At 40.3% G+C, this 18,125-nt stretch overlaps 1 protein-coding gene across 4 annotated transcripts in view; it reads right to left on the bottom strand.

Moving 5' to 3' along the window:
- Window positions 1–7,182: 7,182 nt before the first annotated feature.
- Window positions 7,183–18,125, bottom strand: part of pls3 (plastin 3 (T isoform)) — a 100,018-nt gene continuing 89,075 nt past the window's right edge. For all 4 annotated transcript variants that reach the window (XM_060927500.1, XM_060927498.1, XM_060927496.1 and 1 more), the window contains exons 10-16: window positions 16,799–16,994; window positions 16,047–16,125; window positions 15,791–15,908; window positions 11,734–11,867; window positions 11,323–11,446; window positions 11,094–11,218; window positions 7,183–8,388 (exon numbers count right to left, since the gene is read on the bottom strand). In XM_060927500.1, the coding sequence (XP_060783483.1) occupies window positions 8,256–8,388; window positions 11,094–11,218; window positions 11,323–11,446; window positions 11,734–11,867; window positions 15,791–15,908; window positions 16,047–16,125; window positions 16,799–16,994 (909 nt within the window). In that variant the 3' untranslated portion in view covers window positions 7,183–8,255. The remainder of the gene's footprint in view (window positions 8,389–11,093; window positions 11,219–11,322; window positions 11,447–11,733; window positions 11,868–15,790; window positions 15,909–16,046; window positions 16,126–16,798; window positions 16,995–18,125) is intronic.

The raw sequence follows: 18,125 nt of genomic DNA, 5'->3' as shown, positions 1-18,125 counted from the left end.
TTTTGTTTTAATTTTGATGATTATGGCTTATAGCTCATGAAAATCAGAAATCCAGTATCTCAAATTATTAGAATATTCCCTAAGATCAATCAAAAGGATTTACAATACAGAAATGTCCAACTTCTGAAAAGTATATTCATTTATACACTCAATACTTGGTTGGGACTCCTTTACCATGAATTACTGTATCAGTGCAGTGTGGCATGGAGGTGATCAGTCTGTGGCACTGCTGAGGTGTTATTGAAGCCCAGGTTGCTTTGATAGTGGCCTTCAGCGTATCTGTATTTTTGGGTCGGGTGTTTCTCATCTTCCTCTTGACAATACCCAATAGATTCTCTATGGGGTTCAGGTCAGGCAAGTTGGCTGGCCAATCAAACACAGTAATATCATGGTCAGCAAACCGTTTGGTAGTAGTTTTGGCACTGTTGGTAGGTGCTAAGTCCTGCTGCAAAAGGAAATCAGCATCTCCAAAAAGCTCGTCAGCAGATGGAAGCAGGAAGTGCTCTAAAATCTCCTGGTAGATGGCTGTGTTGACTTTGGACTTGATAAAATACAGTGGACCAACACCAGCAGATGACATGGCACCCCAAATCATCACAGACTGTGGAAACTTCACACTGGGCTTCAAACACCTTGGATTCTGTGCCTCTCCACTCTTCCTCCAGACTCTAGAACCGTGATTTCCAAATTAAATGCAAAATGTACTTTCATCTGAAAAGAGGACTTTGGACCACTGAGCAACAGTCCATTTCTTTCTCTCCTTAGCCCAGATAAGACACTTCTGACATTGTCTCTGGCTCAGGAGTAGCTTGATATTAGGAATGCAAAGTTGTATCCCCTTTCTTGAAGATGTCTGTTCGTGATGGATCTTGATACACTGACACCAGCCTCAGTCCGCTCCTTGGGAAGCTCTCCCAAGTTCTTGAATCAACTTTTCTTGACAATCCTCTCAAGACTGCAGCCATCCCTGTTGCTTGTGCACCTTTTCCAGCCACCCTTTTCAGCAATGACCTTTTGTGGCTTACCCTCCTTGTGGAGGGCATCAGTGATCATCTTCTGGACAACAGTCAAGTCAGCAGTCTTCCCCATGATTGTGGTTGTGTGTACTGAACTAGACCGAGAGATACACTGTGTCTTACTCAAACTCGAAATGAAATATTCTAATATTTTGAGATGGGTTTTTTTATGTTTTTGTACTGTATGCCATACTGATTAAAATTAAAATAGAAAAATGCTTGAAACATTTTAGTTTGTGTAATGAGTCTATAATATATAACATTTTCACTTTCTTAAATAACTGATGGAAAATATTGAACTTTTTCACAATATTCTAATTTTTTGAGATGCACTAGTGTGTGTGTGTGTGTGTGTGTGTGTGTATATATATATATATATATATATATATATATATACACACACAACCCTGATTCCGAAAAAGTTGGGGCAAAGTACAAATTGTAAATAAAAACAGAATGCAATAATTTACAAATCTCAAAAACTGATATTGTATTCATAATAGAACATAGACAACATATCAAATGTCGAAAGTGAGACATTTTGAAATTTTCATGCCAAATATTGGCTCATTGGAAATTTTATGACAGCAACACATCTCAAAGTTGGGACGGGCAATAAGAGGCTGGAAAAGTTAAAGGTACAAAAAAGGAACAGCTGGAGGACCAAATTGCAACTCATTAGGTCAACTGGCAATAGGTCATTAACATGACTGGGTATAAAAAGAGCATCTTGGAGTGGCAGCGGCTCTCAGAAGTAAAGATGGGAAGAGGATCACCAATCCCCCTAATTCTGCGCTGACAAATAGTGGAGCAATATCAGAAAGGAGTTCGACAGTGTAAAATTGCAAAGAGTTTGAACATATCATCATCTACAGTGCATAATATCATCAAAAGATTCAGAGAATCTGGAAGAATCTCTGTGCGTAAGGGTCACGGCTGGAAAACCATACTGGGTGCCTGTGATCTTTGGGCCCTTAGATGGCACTGCATCACATACAGGCATGCTTCTGTCTTGGAAATCACAAAATGGGCTAAGGAATATTTCCAGAGAACATTATCTGTGAACACAATTCACCGTGCCATCCGCCGTTGCCAGCTAAAACTCTATAGTTCAAAGAAGAAGCCGTATTTAAACATGATCCAGAAGCGCAGACGTCTTCTCTGGGCCAAGGCTCATTTAAAATGGACTGTGGCAAAGTGGAAAACTGTTCTGTGGTCAGACGAATCAAAATTTGAAGTTCTTTATGGAAATTAGGGACGCCGTGTCATTCGGACTAAAGAGGAGAAGGATGACCCGAGTTATCATCAGCGCTCAGTTCAGAAGCCTGCATCTCTGATGGTATAGGGTTGCGTTAGTGTGTGTGGCATGGACAGCTTACACATCTGGAAAGACACCATCAATGCTGGAAGGTGTACCCAGGTTCTAGAGCAACATATGTTCCCATCCAGACGACGTCCCTTTCAGGGAAGACCTTGCATTTTCCAACATGACAATGCCAAACCACATACTGCATCAATTACAGCATCATGGCTGCGTAGAAGAAGGTTCTGGGTACTGAACTGGCCAGCCTGCAGTCCAGATCTTTCACCCATAGAAAACATTTGGCGCATCATAAAACGGAAGATACAACAAAAAAGACCTAAGACAGTTGAGCAACTAGAATCCTACATTAGACAAGAATGGGTTAAGATTCCTATCCTTAAACTTGAGCAACTTGTCTCCTCAGTCCCCAGACATTTACAGACTGTTGTAAAGAGAAAAGGGGATGTCTCACAGTGGTAAACATGGCCTTGTACCAACTTTTTTGAGATGTGTTGTCATGAAATTTAAAACTCACCTGATTTCTCTCTTTAAATGATACATTTTCTCAGTTTAAACATTTGATATGTCCTCTATGTTCTGTTCTGAATAAAATATGGAATTTTGAAACTTCCACATCATTGCATTCCATTTTTATTTACAATTTGTACTTTTGTCCCAACTTTTTTGGAATCGGGGTTGTGTGTATATATATATATATATATATATATATATATACGTACATGCACACACTTTTTAAAAAATATATGGTTTAAAGAGTGACCGTACCAATCTCACATTGTTTAATTTTATGAAAGCCTCTATTAAAAATGCAAAAAAAAAAAATCAATCCTGGAATAAGTTGCATGAGGAGAGGAGTAATAAGAAAACTGTTTCCATAGGAACAACTAATTCACAGGCAATTCTCATGATAGATGCTCCATATCATCTAACACTAATTTTAAAAAATTATATATTACATATGAGAGAGACAAAAATAAATGTGTTACTGAAGAAAGAAAAAGTTATAATTGGATATATTGTGAAGGTTTTGGTAGGGAGAGGTTTATTTAACATTTATGGAAAGAGGCTCCACTATTAGTGCGGTCACAATGAGTAATTTTTTCCACCACAGGAGAGTCATCAAGACATTGGAGAGAGAAAAGGGATGTAAAGGAAAGACTGTTTTCACTGCAATAAATATGTGAAAACATGTTTCAAGTATACTCCACAGCATTAAACAATCGTGAAAAAATAAGTCTATCCCATTCACATTTCTCAACATATTTCAACAAAGCATTTCATCCTTGAGATACAGTGCCAACAAATAAAGTTAATGAACAAAACAAGGAAAATTAGCTCTTTTAAATTATTTATTCAACAAAAATATCAATAGCTGTATTCTTCTTCTGTGGAGAAAGTCCGTACACTTTTGGCTTCAGAAGCTAGTATTGCCCCCTTTAACAGAAATAACCTCTCGTCGGCATTTTGTATTCTTGTCCACCAGTGTCCAACGTCAGCTTGCTGAAATTTTTTGACCACTCTTCCATGCAAAATTCCTTTATTTGTAAGATGACAAGGTTTTCTGGCATGTACTGCCCTCTTCAGATCTCCCCACAACATTTCAATGGAGCTCAAATCTGGGCTTTGATCAGGCTATTCCATAACCTTCCATTTCTTCTTTTTGAGCTATTCCCTCATGGATTTGTGAATGTGCTTTGGATCATTATCTTATTGAAAGGTCCACCTCCAGTTCAACTTTAACTTTTGAACAGATGGACTCACATTATCTTTCAGCACCCTTTTATATGATTCAGAATTCAGAGTTGAATCAACAAATGCAATCTTCCCAGTCCCTGAGACAGCAAAGCAATCTCAAACCATAACAGTTAAACCACTATGCTTCACAGTTGCGATGAGGTTCTTACCCTGAAACACAGTCTTTGGTCTGCAACATACATTTGATTTGTCTGCCCACAGCACGTTAGTCCAAAACGTCTGGTCCTTGCCAATAGGTTCATTGGCAAACTGTCATCTTCTTTAATGTTCCTTTTGGACAGCAAAGGCTTTTTCCTGGCACACCTCACATGCAGGTCAAATTTATCCAATCTTTTTCTGAATGTAAATGTATGCACTTTCACACCAGCATACTGGATCTGCAGGTAACTGCAGATCCATTGAAATTTTGGGGGTTTTGGAGACTTCTTTTCACATCAAACAGTCTGCTCTTGGGCTGAATTTGCTGGGGTGGCCAGTCATGGACAAATTGGCAGTTGTTTGAAATCTTTGCCATTTGTACATGATTTTCCTTCCATTGAAATGATTTATTTCTAATACAGTGGTGGCTGAAAGTTTGTGAACCCTTTAGAATTCTGTATTTCTGCATAAACATGACCCAAAACAGCATCAGATTTTCACACAAAGTCCCAAAAGTCGATAAAGAGAAACCACTTATAAAACAAAAAATACTATACTTGGTCATTTATTTTTTGGGGAAAATGATCCAATATTACATATCTGTGAGTGGCAAAAGTATGTGAACCTCTAGGATTAGCAGTTCATTTGAAGGTGAAATTAGAGTCAGGAGTTTTCAATCAATAGGATGACAACCAGGTGAGTGGGCACCCTGTTTTATTTAAATAACAGGGATCTATCAAAGTCTGATCTTCACAACACGTTTGTAGAAGTGTATCACGGCACGAACAAAGGAGATTTCTGAGGACCTCGAAAAGCATAGTTGATGCTCATCAGGCTGGAAAAGGTTACAAAACCATCTCTAAAGAGTTTGGACTCCACCAATCCAGACAGATTGTGTACAAATGGAGGAAATTCAAGACCATTGTTATCCTCCCCAGGAGTGGTCAACCAAAGATCACTCCAAGAGCAAGGCGTGTAATAGTCGGTGAGGTCACAAAGGACCCCAGGGTAACTTCTAAGCAACTGAAGGCCTCTCTCACATTGGCTAATGTTCATGAGTCCACCATCACGAGAACACTGAACAACAATGGTGTGTATGGCAGGGTTGCAAGGAAAAAGCCACTGCTCTCCAAAAAGAACATTGCTGCTCATCTGCAGTTTACTAAAGATCACATGGACAAGCCAGAAGGCGATTGGAAAAATGTTTTGAGGACGAACAAGACCAAAATAGAACTTTTTGGTTTAAATGAGAAGCATTGTTTGGAGAAAGGAAAAACACTGCATTCCAGCATAAGAACCTTATCCCATCTGTGAAACATGATGGTGGTAGTATCATGGTTTGGGCCTGTTTTGCTGCATCTGGGCCAGGACGGCTTGCCATCATTGATGGAACAATGAATTCTGAATTATACCAGCGAATTCTAAAGGAAAATGTCAGGACATCTGTCCATGAACTGAATCTCAAGAGAAGGTGGGTCATGCAACAACCTTTAACACACAAGTCGTTCTACCAAAGAATGGTTAAAGAAGAATAAAAGTTAAATGTTTTGGAATGGCCAAGTCAAAGTCCTGAGCTTAATCCAATCGAAATGTTGGAAGGACCTGAACCGAGCAGTTCATGTGAGGAAACCCACCAACATCCCAGAGTTGAAGCTGTTCTGTACGGAGGAATGGGCTAAAATTCCTCCAAGCCAGTGTGCAGGACTGATCAACAGTTACCGTAAACGTTTAGTTGCAGTTATTGCTGCACAAGGGTGTCACACTAGATACTGAAAGCAAAGGTTCACATACTTTTGCCACTCACAGATATGTAATATTGGACCATTTTCCTCAATAAATTAATGACCAAGAAAATTTTCGTCTCATTTGTTTAACTGGGTTCTCTATCCACTTTTAGGACTTGTGTGAAAGTCTGATGTTCTTTTAGGCCATATTTATGCAGAAATATAGAAAATTCTAAAGGGTTCACAAACTTTCAAGCACCACTGTAATTTAGAAAATGTTTAAAATCCCTTCCCAGATTCATTGGTATCCACAACTCCCCCCCAAACTCCTTCAAGAGTTATTCAGATCTTGGAATAATGATACTTCAATAGCAAAGAAAAACACCAGACCTGAGCTGTCGGTTTAAAAAAAAAAAAAAAAGGTTCCACCTGCAGGAGGTTCTAATAAAATGGCACCAATCTGGAATACCCCATTCTAAATTTTATGGACTTGAAAAGTGAGATACATGCAAGGGTGTACTTGCTTTTCCCCAAGGTGTCCTGACCAATTTTTTAAAATTAAATTATGAAAAGGACTAGAAAAATGTCCATTTTATGAGTTGTTTGTTGGGAGTATGTTACCTTTATCTGTAGGCATTGTATTAGAGATAATGAAATGTTTAACCATGTTGAGAAAAGTCTACAATTTCCATGGGATGTACTCAATTTTTCATATGACCAATTGTAAACTGAAAAATATGAAATGCAATTCAGCAGTACATTTGAAATTGTAACTGAAGGCAAATTACTGTGGCACATTTCTAAATGACAGATTACAGGTACATGTTAACAACAAGTGCTAAAGGATTGAAGATTTTGAAGAATTTTCTACCATTAATTTCTTGGAGAAAGGGGAAATAGAGACAGCAAATCATACAGGACTGGTATGGCTTCTTTCAGGATCAGAATAACAGCGACACAAAAAGAAAGACAGCCATGCTGTCAACAGTTCCACAATCCACGAATAATTGCACAGAGTTTTAACACACTAGTTGTATCACAACAGGAGGCAAGAGCAAATGGTCTCAAATCTCCTCACCATCACAAGGCTAGCAAGGTTCTTCCCTTGTTAATGATCAAATTCTGATCCCTTAAATTATTCAGTGAACTCCAACTCATGTTCCTAGCCATGTGCTGCACAACAAAATCTTGAGATGCAACATTTAAATAAACAGATGATGAAAAAGACATTATGAACTGGTTTATTTTCAGTATGCAGATGGTCAAGTCACAAGAAACGTTTACAATGTTTTGGTCTTAATCATATGTCCAGTCAACATGCTCCAATAAATCCAGGCAGTTCCAGTTTTTTTTTTTTTTTAAATCTCCAACATTAGTCAACCCACAAAGACAGATTCCATCCTGAACCTCATTTACCATTTTATCTTTGTTTTTTTTCCTTTTTACTGCCTACATACCATTTGCTAATTTTTAAAGCTTTTGTCAAATTCCCAGGAGTGTATTGCTTTAAATAAATTTAAGATTGTGAAAGATTGTTCATGCATAGTTCTCTTTGTTTGGATTGTCCTTTTCTCTATGTAAAAAGCACACTTATGAATACATGTACATAAGACACAGTAAAATCAGATAACTATGGAATGTGTTAAAGCTTCTGCCTGCAAAGGATGTTTATGTAGTTCTAATTGCTTTACCATAAACTCTACTTATGTATAAAACACTAGGAAAATAAGCATCTCATCTGATGTCTTATAAAGAGGCCACAGGATTATGTACTGCATATTGGCAATACTGCACGTGAGTAAGGCCTTGTCTCCATATTCACACACAACACTTTCGAGCAGTCAGATTCAAGATGTACATTTTAAAAATGACACCAGTCACTCGAGTATGTTCCTCCATTATCAAATATGCAAATAAAATACACATGGCACAGTCCAACAGGGCTTAGGTTCCATTACGGATGTGTTTTGGTCATCTTGCTTCGTTCAGGTAGAAAAGCGTGTACCAGTCACAGATCTGCTGGAACCTTTAATCTGGTGTCCAAAAAAGAAAAGAAAAAAAAAAAAAGCCCACCCCACCCATCGCCCCCTCCCTTCGCTAAATCCCACATTCCCATTTACAAATATAATCCTAGTCCTACCAAACTTAAACATGATTCTTTAACATCTGTTGCTAATTGGGTTTCCTTTTTGTAATTGTTATGGCTAAATTATTCAACCTGAAGCCTTTCATCCAGCAAATGGCTTGTGGATCAGACGTCGGCTCTTGATTGGCCGCAGCGTCCTTGCTTTTTTTTTTTTATGCCCTCTTCATTCCTCGACCCATCAGGCAAGCAAACACGGTCATGACCATTTTGGGTTTAACCTCCACCAGGTCGTCAGGCAGAGCATACACACGCGCACCAATCTTCCTGGCCATGGATACAGCATATCTGCAAAAGGGGAAAAATATTGGGTTAGATATCAGCTAATGATGTCTATAAACATCAAAAAATATATTTTTCTTTCTAAGAATTCAATATTCAAGTCTCCCTTTTCATATCAATTCAGCCGGTACAGTGGTCCGTTTTGACTGTCCCACTGTCAGCTCTTGATTGGCCGCAGCATTATACACATTTTACAGACATACGAGGCTGTGTTGGACATCATCTTTCCATTTATCCATCTGGCAGACACATTTTATCAAATTCAAAGGCAACAGACACCAAGTTACCGTCACTCATGAGTGAAGTGAATCAATGCGCTGTCGAAGCGCGCAGAAGGTGTTAGTACGCCTGTCATTATAGTGCGGACTTTCCATAGCATAGAAAATCGCCACGTTTCAATTTGTGTAACTGAACTTTGTTTCATGTCACTGGTCATATAAACCTATGTAAACAGGAAAAACGTGGAAGAGTTTGGTCGCATCTAACTACAGCCCCCAAAAAATACCGTTGGCCATACTGAGCCTAGCTACATTGCTAACAGGAGTAACAGCGCGTCTGACTGACTGGGAGGTCGCGCAAAGCTCAGAGAGGTACGGAGCAGCTCGTCTCAATTCAGAAAAGAACATATTTCATTATGGAAGTACAGTGGACTGTTCCTTTAAACTTACTTTAAGCTATTAAAAATGAATAAAATCACGATTTATAATACAATGAAATGTGCATCTAATAATTTCTTGTCGTTCTACAATTGTTTGCCATCCGCACAGTTTTACAGCAACAAATTTTTGTGTGTGTGTGTCACTTAAATTGACATTTTTGCAACAATTAAAACCAAGGTAAACTAAACAGAAAGCTGCCTAGGGAGAGCACACTATTCTTACAATCTTGTAGAATGGTATATCTCATCTCATTATCTCTAGCCGCTTTATCCTTCTACAGGGTCGCAGGCAAGCTGGAGCCTATCCCAGCTGACTATGGGCGAAAGGCGGGGTACACCCTGGACAAGTCGCCAGGTCATCACAGGGCTGACACAGACACAGACAACCATTCACACTCACACCTACGGTCAATTTAGAGTCACCAGTTAACCTAACCTGCATGTCTTTGGACTGTGGGGGAAACCGGAGCACCCGGAGGAAACCCATGCGGACACGGGGAGAACATGCAAACTCCACACAGAAAGGCCCTCGCCGGCCACGGGGCTCAAACCCGGACCTTCTTGCTGTGAGGCGACAGCGCTAACCATTACACCACCGTGCCGCCGAATGGTATATCTTTCAATTATTATTGCAGTCCAGTATCAGCTGTAGTACTGTAGTATCTGAAGCCCTTTTGTATTAACTCAACCAACCTCATTTTTACTGCCTCGTTAGTTCAACATGAATTGAGCCAGCTCAGTATTATTTGAAGCCCTGCTACCTTTTTACATAGACAAGATGTTAAATATCAGGTCTCCTCTGGTATTCTTGCAACTTCTCCTTCGCTCGATGTGCCAGCGTATTCTGCTTTCATTTGCCGTCTCACACTCGCTGCCATCCCAGAGCACCTCGAGTCATCTCCTCCGCTCGCCCCACATCCAGTTAATCCCCTTGCTCTCATGTCCTGCGCTGCATCCCTTGCGTTGTCATAGCTCTTAACACTGTTGTTCCAATATCCATCTTATTTTCGTGAATGGGGTCTGAAAATGGATCCCTTTTTCTTTCAGTGCTCTCTTGACACCCAGATATGTTTTGCGCTTTTGAACGATTTCAACGGGGTAATCGTGGTCAAATTGGATTTTCTTGTTGCCCACCTATATCCCCTTCTTCTGCCAGACCTTCTGTAGGACCATCTCCTTAGTTTCAAACTTGAGAAAGTTGACCAATACTGCTCTCGGAGCACTGCCCGGACCTGGTTTTAGTGTGAGGGCTCTGCAGGCATGTTGGATTTGTAGACTGGTTCCTTCGGGTAGTTCTAGCTCTTTTATAAGAAGTTGGTCTAGATAGCCTGAAATGGAACTTCCTTCTGTGTCCTCAGGCAATCCGAAAATCCTGACGTTATTTCGCCGAGACCTCGCTTCAAGGTCCGTTAGTTTGTCCTGCATCTGGCGTGTCTGTTTGGTTAGTTTTGTTAGGAGGCTGCTTGTCTCCATGTTGTACTCCTCCAACTCCGCTACGCGAGCCTGTGCCTCGGTTATGCTCATCTTCTGCTCCCTAAGTTCTTTGAGATTTTCTGTAAGCTTTCGCTCTATGTCTTGTCTTAAGGTAGCGATTTCTAGTTTCATTTCACCTTTGAGTTCGTCTTTGAATGTTGTTAGCTCATTACAGAAGTCTTGCTTGAGGTTCCGTATATCACTGCTGATGCTAGCGAGCCCAGCTTTCAGTGTTTCGGCATGATCCATGTTCTCTGACGCTTCACTTTCAGGTTCACTTTTGTCGGAGACCTCTTCTTTTGTAAACTGTTCTCGAGTTTTCTTTGAGATTTTAGTGTTTCTCCGGCTTCAGCGACCACTCATCTCAAAGTTTATAACGATTGTATGTCGAGTTACTCAAATTGAGTGGATTTATTTCTACCGACTTGGGCGAGCTGAAAGCTATGCTACTAACCCGTCCGCCATCTTCCCAGAAGTCCTCACAGCAACAAGTCTTTTACACCTGTGCACACATCTATTCATTGAAATAGATTTTAACAGTAAGATAAGGACTCTGCTACTGTTATCTGTTATGGCTTACTTAGCATTGTCCAGCTTGTCACTCTCTGTCAGGCTACCAGTTTTTACGAGCTCATAGTTGATGCAGCCTGGCTGGATGGCATCTATAAGGTCCAACACTGGCAAGCTGGAGCTGATCTCTTTGTCCTGTAAACCAATTACGGAGTTGCTTAGAGTGCACAACAAGACTAGAATAGGTACAATCTGAAATATGATCTGAGAGAAGAAACTAGTGCTGGTTCAACACATACCTTAAAGCTTGAAATTTTTGTCTTCTTTCCTGCCCCGGCCAAAGTTTCATTAACCCAGTTGACAATGATGTCATCGTTCACCTTCTCTCCGTCTCCCAGATCCTCAAGGACATTCAGAGTATATCTGAAACCAAGATGGACACCACAAAATGAGTACAAGAAAGGCAGCATTCAAAACTACTCGAAGCAGTGTATTTATTTATTTATTGGGGGGGGGGGGCGTTGCTTGTTAAAGCGACTCCTATATTGCCTCCATTTTGAACAGGTTTCAAAGGATCCTTTAAATGCATGACAATATATAAAACACCTTCTTGTAGTACGATTCATGTTATTTATTCCAAAATAAAGGAAGCTCCTTTTTTGCAACTGAATCCTGTGCTAGATACCCAAGTACCCTAAAGAAAACTCTACCTCCTCATTAACTGCCAGACCAGAGCCAGGGTCAGAGTGGGGTTCCCATCATTTAGATCTTGGCCTCCAATTCCCACCAGTGAAAATTTTGCTGTGGTTTTCCCCAGCTCCACAGCATAGTTACAGTTCTCCAGCTGTACACAGACACACACACACACACACACACACATTTTGGCTTTCACTACAGCACTGAATTCTTGATCAGCATTAATTTTGGCCAGATGATGTTAACTGTTGTGCTGGCAATAATTCAAATCACAGGTTTACTGAATATTAATGTGCTTATTATAATACCTTATTGTTTCTATGGTAACAACTTTAGTAAGCACACCAAATAAACCAAGACTAATAATAAATGGATTGAAAAAAAGGTGTCTTTTTCCTTTGGTAAATATGTATAACGTCACAATTTGATTCACAATATTGGGTTGATTCAATTTTCCCCCTGATTTTTTGAAGAAAAAAAAAATGAAAATGGAGAAAATTAACCCCCTCCCTCCAAAAAACCCCAAGTTATTTAAAATTTTTTTTTAAATGAACGAATGAATAAATAAAAATACCTGTTTGCTCTTAACAACCAACAATTATTTATCCACATTTGTAAAGGTTGGAGTAAAGTATAATAGCCCATTCACCGAACTATCCCCTTTATTGTAAATTTAAAAAAAAAAAAGTTAGACCATTTCTTAATAAACATGAACACTGTGTACCCCACCTTTCGCCCATAGTCAGCTGGGATAGGCTCCAGCTTGCCTGCGACCCTGTAGAACAGGATAAAGCGGCTAGAGATAATGAGATGAGACTTGTAAAGGCCGTCATAAGCTTGAACATAAAATTACCTCTTTTTGCTTTTTTTCTTTAGCCTTCAACAGTCTAAAGATAGAGCTCAGATTTCTTGTCAAATCTATTTGTACAGTCAATCACACAACAGCTCTCTCCCATTTTAGACTTTTACGTTTTCATGATATTTGAGCAGTGTTACTTCCAACCTGGGTGAAGTCACATGCATCCTCACTACTGCGCATTATTGCGCACACTGCTGTGTACACAATGCAACTGCAGCTAGGAAAAACCTGAGAGATTACGCAGCCTGATGAGAATCTTGAGTCATTTTATTTCATCAATTCAAATCATTATAAAATTTGTCTCATGATTTATCACGTTTTGTGAAGGTTCTCGGTTGTCCAGATCATAGTAAACCAAAGTTGCTAAAGAAGGCAACTGGACTTGCTTGAAATTCTTGAAGACGTTTCACCACTCATCCAAAAGGCTTCTTCAGTCCTGTCTAATGGGGAGTTTCAGGTATTTATCCTCTAGTGGACCAAAAGCAACCTTAAGGAGAGTCGTTGAGGTCACATGGGTCATTGACCATGGGTCATTGACCCTCGGTCATCCTGTAGGTGTTAGGGTAATTGGAGGCCAGTGTTCACAGCCTAGAGGGTCGTTTGGGTGATCTGTGGGTCGTTGGCTCTCTGCCATCATGTGGGTCATTGAAGTCAACTGAGGCCCTGTCCACACGGCAACGGATTCAGGTGAATCTGATAAAATTGTTTATCGTTTCGGCCTGGCGTCCACACGGCACCGGCGTTTTGGGTGCCCCAAAACGAAATCTTTTGAGAACGGGTTCCAGAGTGGAAAGATCTGGCAACGGCGCCGTTGCGAAGTCGTCTGGATGAGTAGAACGGATTTGTTTACGATGACGTCACAACCACATGTGCTTCACGCCGGGTAGAAGTGTAACAAACTCGATGCGAGTTGTCAACAAATCCTATAACTTGGTTCATGAAACGCACTTACAAAAATATTTTCACTGTGAATATTTGTGTAATGGTGCAAAGTGAGAGAGAGAGAGAGAGAGAGAGAGAGAGAGAGAGAGAGAGGTGTGTGTGTGTGTGTGTGTGTGTGTGTGTGTGTGTGTGTGTGTGTCAATCCCGCCAGCAAAAATAGGGAAAAAAAAAGGAGCGATCTCACCTCTTCAGATTTTGGTTTAAGTCCTACAATACATTCCTCAAAGAGCGTAGAAGAACAAATTAATCCATCAACGTGTAGCATTCAATTTATTCCGGACCATTAAAGACGCCGCCTTCCGCGTAGAATCATACGTCATCCTCGCCGCCATATTGGATGGGTCAAAGCGGAGAATAAAGATGCCTCATTCATGTGCTGCGTTTAACTGTACCAACAGGTTTGCCGTCCAAACGAGATCACATGGGATTACCTTTCACAGGTGAGACTGGAAAAATACTTTTCATTGTATTTGGTCATTATAATGTAATTTTACGAACAGATTTTTCTGACTTTGTGGCTAATATGAAGTCTCACGCATAATAGTTTATGCGCATGCGTCCTTACTTCTATTGTTCTGGTGTCTCCGATGGGACCGTCTTACAGCGCACCTAGAGGTGTGGCATGTGTATTGCATCGTTTTCAGCAAGCGTTGCGTTGCCATATGTACCTGATATTTTACTGATCCGTTGCCCATGTGGACGCGATATTTTTTTTAAAATCTCGTTGCCGTTGTCGTGTGGATGTAGCCTGAGTCTTGGTGTGGATGTGTACTCAGTTTTCTGGAAGTGTGCCAAGGACTGCATTGTATGTGGCTGATAAGTGGCTGATCTCAGGCTACATCCACACAACAACGGCAACGAGATGTTATTAAAAAAAAATATATATCGCGTCCACATGGGCAACGGATCAGTAAAATATCAGGTACATATGGCAACGCAATGCTTGCTGAAAACGATGCAATACACATGCCACAACTCTAGGGGCGCTATAAGACGGTCCCATCGGAGACACCACAACAATAGAAGAAGTAAACACATGCGCATAAACCCCTTCTTCTACCCAGTGTGAAGCACTGTCAGGAACAAACACACAACAAGATGGCGGCTGCGACTACGCGAGGAAATCATGCCTTCCGTGTGTACAAATTAGTTTTATTAGTGTGCATAGTTTTATATAACTTAATTTTCTTATTGTGTGAACATTTTGAAAAGCAGTCTTATCGAATAAAAAAAAGAAATTCAAGAAATGGTTCAGTTACTTGTTTATTTAAAAGAAAAGCTGTATACAAAAGTGAATGCAATGCAGTGGTTCATACAAAACAGCGAGAGTGCTGCTTGTTCTAGTCATGTGGTTGTGACGTCATCGTAAACAAATCCGTTCTACTCATCCAGACGACTTCGCAACGGCGCCGTTGCCAGATTTTTCCACTCTGGAACCCGTTCTCAAAAGATTTCGTTTTGGGGCACCCAAAACGCCGGTGCCGTGTGGACGCCAGGCCGAAATGATAAACAATTTTATCAGATTCACCTGAATCCGTTGCCGTGTGGACAGGGCCTCAGACTACCTCCTCTGTTCAGGGATGGTCGTTCCAGGCTGACGATGGCGGCTTCTTTTACTCCTCTTTCAAACCAGCGGCCTCCTCTGGCTAAAATGCGTACATTACAGTCCTGAAACGAGTCTACTTTGTTATTGAGCTGAAGATAGACTGCAGAGTTCTGGCCTGAGGAACTGGCTCTCCTGTGTTGAGCCATGCGTCTGAAGCGGTTGTTTCGTTTCCCCAGCATACAGTTCTGTGCATTCCTCACTGCATTGAATTGCATACACTACGTTGTCCTGTTTGTGTCTGGGTATTCTCTCCTTAGGGTGGACCAATTTCTGCCTCAGTGTGTTACTGGGTCTGAAATGTACAGGAATGTTGTGTTCGTAGAACACAACACTTATCACATATCGTTACATGCTTAATAATAGTTATGGTGAAATTTTCTGTCTGGAGACGCTTATTTAACATTTATGGAAAGTCTCTCCAGCGTCAGTGCTTTGTAACATCAGTAGGTTTTCCTCCATGGGAAAGTCTGTAATATAGAGGACTTTCTGATTTGTCATCAATATGACAAGTTGCATTTTATTTTTAATCTTAAATTCTGAACACATTGTTAATTTTCCTTGTGTGGGAGGGAGGATTTTATGAACACAAACTATTTGAACCAACCATAAAACCATGCCACTGTAACAAGCCTAGTGTGCAACATCAGGGAAAAGGAACAGGTACCTTCTTCATGTTGGACCCGATCTTTGGATAAGGGGGCTTATTGACTTTATTGCTCCAGTCGACAGGAACCTTGATCCTCTCATAGAGCTGCAGGATAACCAGGGCATCTTGGAGATCACTGTGGCGGGAAGGGAAGACGATATTATTCAGAAAGCAACACTGAAGCTTGTTTCAAAATACATAAAATGAATCAGCACAATTAAATTATTAATAAAAAGGTGTGATCATGATAAATGAACACAGAACAATGTTTTACCCGTATAGGTGGTTGACATGAGGGTTCACACCCAGCGAGTTCATCCAGTTACGAAAAGTTCTCTCCTCTCTGGTTTCACCTGCAGAGACAGGAAAAGACACCCAACCCCCACACACAACTTGGTTACTACTTTCTGTATAGTTTTAGCTCCCTCTTATAAGCTATGATTCTAAGAAATAAAATTTTAAAAAAAAGTTTTTAGAGCAGAGTTACACATTTCCAAAACTGTCGAGCAGAGTTTGGTGATCTGTGTGCGTAAAGACACTCAATTCAACTCCACAAAAAAATAAATAAATAAATAAATAATTATGATGGTGGACTATGCTTGGCCTTGCTTAATTTCCTAATCTCAGACCAGTTCCAACAAGTACTGAACAGAAAAACAGAAGAGGATTGGCTATTTAACCACTAGATGGTCCCAACACCCTCTTGAGCATGATGGCACACTTCAGGAAATGATCATGGTATTTGGCCATGTTCCCATCCAAAGTAAAAGTCACATTCTCTGCTGTCTAACACACCCTCCATAATGCCACTTAACAAGCACACTTTACATTTCAAGAGGATGAAGAAATGTCTATTTTTAGAACTCTATTCCATAATGGATGGATGCAAAGTGCCAAATAAAAGTGCTAGACGGTGCTTGGTTTGGAAAATAACCATGTAACTGCTGTAGCATGATATTTCCATGGATCTGGCAACAGGGGATGGGGGTGTTAAGGGAGTGGTCTCTATTCGCCTTTTTTCCTCACCCTCCAGCAGGCCCCAGTCGATGTCCTGATTCTCAGGTTTGGTCAGTGCTGGATACTTGTTAAAGAGGTTGGCCACAAATGCCAGGTTAAGTTTGGGGTTTCCAGACACCACGTCGGCGGGTGTGACAAACTGTCTACAGCCCAGTCTATCAGCCTGCTGCAGCATAGCCTCTGCTCTTTTCAAGTCGTCCTTCTCCTGAAACAGCAAAACACAATGAGAAAATATTTAGTTAAGTAATCTTTTAATTAATTACTAAACCTTCCTCCTCTAGTCAATTATGTACAATTGCCAAAGCCTTGAATCACACTTCTTTTCAAGGCTTTATAAAGGCTACAAATAATTTGCATAAACTACTGATCCAACTCTGTCGTCACTTCGAGGTAAAGCCAAATCGAGAGAGCAAAAAGGCTTTAAACAGTGCATAAGACCAAAGAAATAAATCGTAAATGCTATTCTTTTTACGACAGTACTGTCGATAACGTGTCTCTTGGCGTGAAAGAATTCTACTCACTAGAACAATTGGCGTCTAAGAAGCAGATAAAAAAAAAAAAAAAAAATCAGACCAAATCCGGTCTTTGTGTCAAGGGAAAATCAACCAAGCATGATGTAATCAGCTTTAGATAACAGTGTGCACGAGTGAAATGGGGAACTACAGACATTGAAAAGGGAGTATTCATAGCAGACATACACAAACACAAAGCTGGTGTGAGGAAATACCCTTGTCTCTGGGTCATGTTGATCACAGTTTTGACCCTGAAAAAAGACCTCAGAACAACGGCGCCTTAAATTTGGTGTGAAAAGGCCTATTTTACTCCCAACTGTTGTCAAGCTGCTGCCGTTTCCCGATTGGCACCATGTTAAGCACATTCACATGGCATCATGAACCATCGAATATGAATCCAGGGTATGCGCTACAAAGTACTGGAGACATACAATTTGTAAAAAATTGTTCAGAGTGGGAAATATATGCATCTCGCTTATACCCAGCTTTCTGAGAACATTTATTACGCTGGTTATGATTTATAACGCATGCAATTTGCCCAATCATTCTGCTTCCTTACAAAATTTTCTAGTCTAGTTTATTCTGATTCTCCCGAGCTCCTACTGTTCTGTAGAGCTTGATGATACACTGCATTTGTTAGTCTTATTTCCTGCACTATTTGTTTTATCTAACAGTATGTACAAAAGTTGCACCATAGTGTTGGAGGAACAGAAAGCTGATAAACTGCACCCTGAAAAGAGGAAAGGTAAAATGGTGATTTAGTGCCAAAACACGAAAGACCGTTTCAAGACAGCAGATTTAGAATCACTATGTTCCGAGTCTTA

The sequence above is a fragment of the Neoarius graeffei genome, chromosome 8 (assembly GCF_027579695.1).
Source record: "Neoarius graeffei isolate fNeoGra1 chromosome 8, fNeoGra1.pri, whole genome shotgun sequence".
Classification (NCBI taxonomy): domain Eukaryota; kingdom Metazoa; phylum Chordata; class Actinopteri; order Siluriformes; family Ariidae; genus Neoarius; species Neoarius graeffei.
Note: the sequence above shows the minus strand (reverse complement) of the source record. Positions and strands in the feature narration are given on the sequence as shown.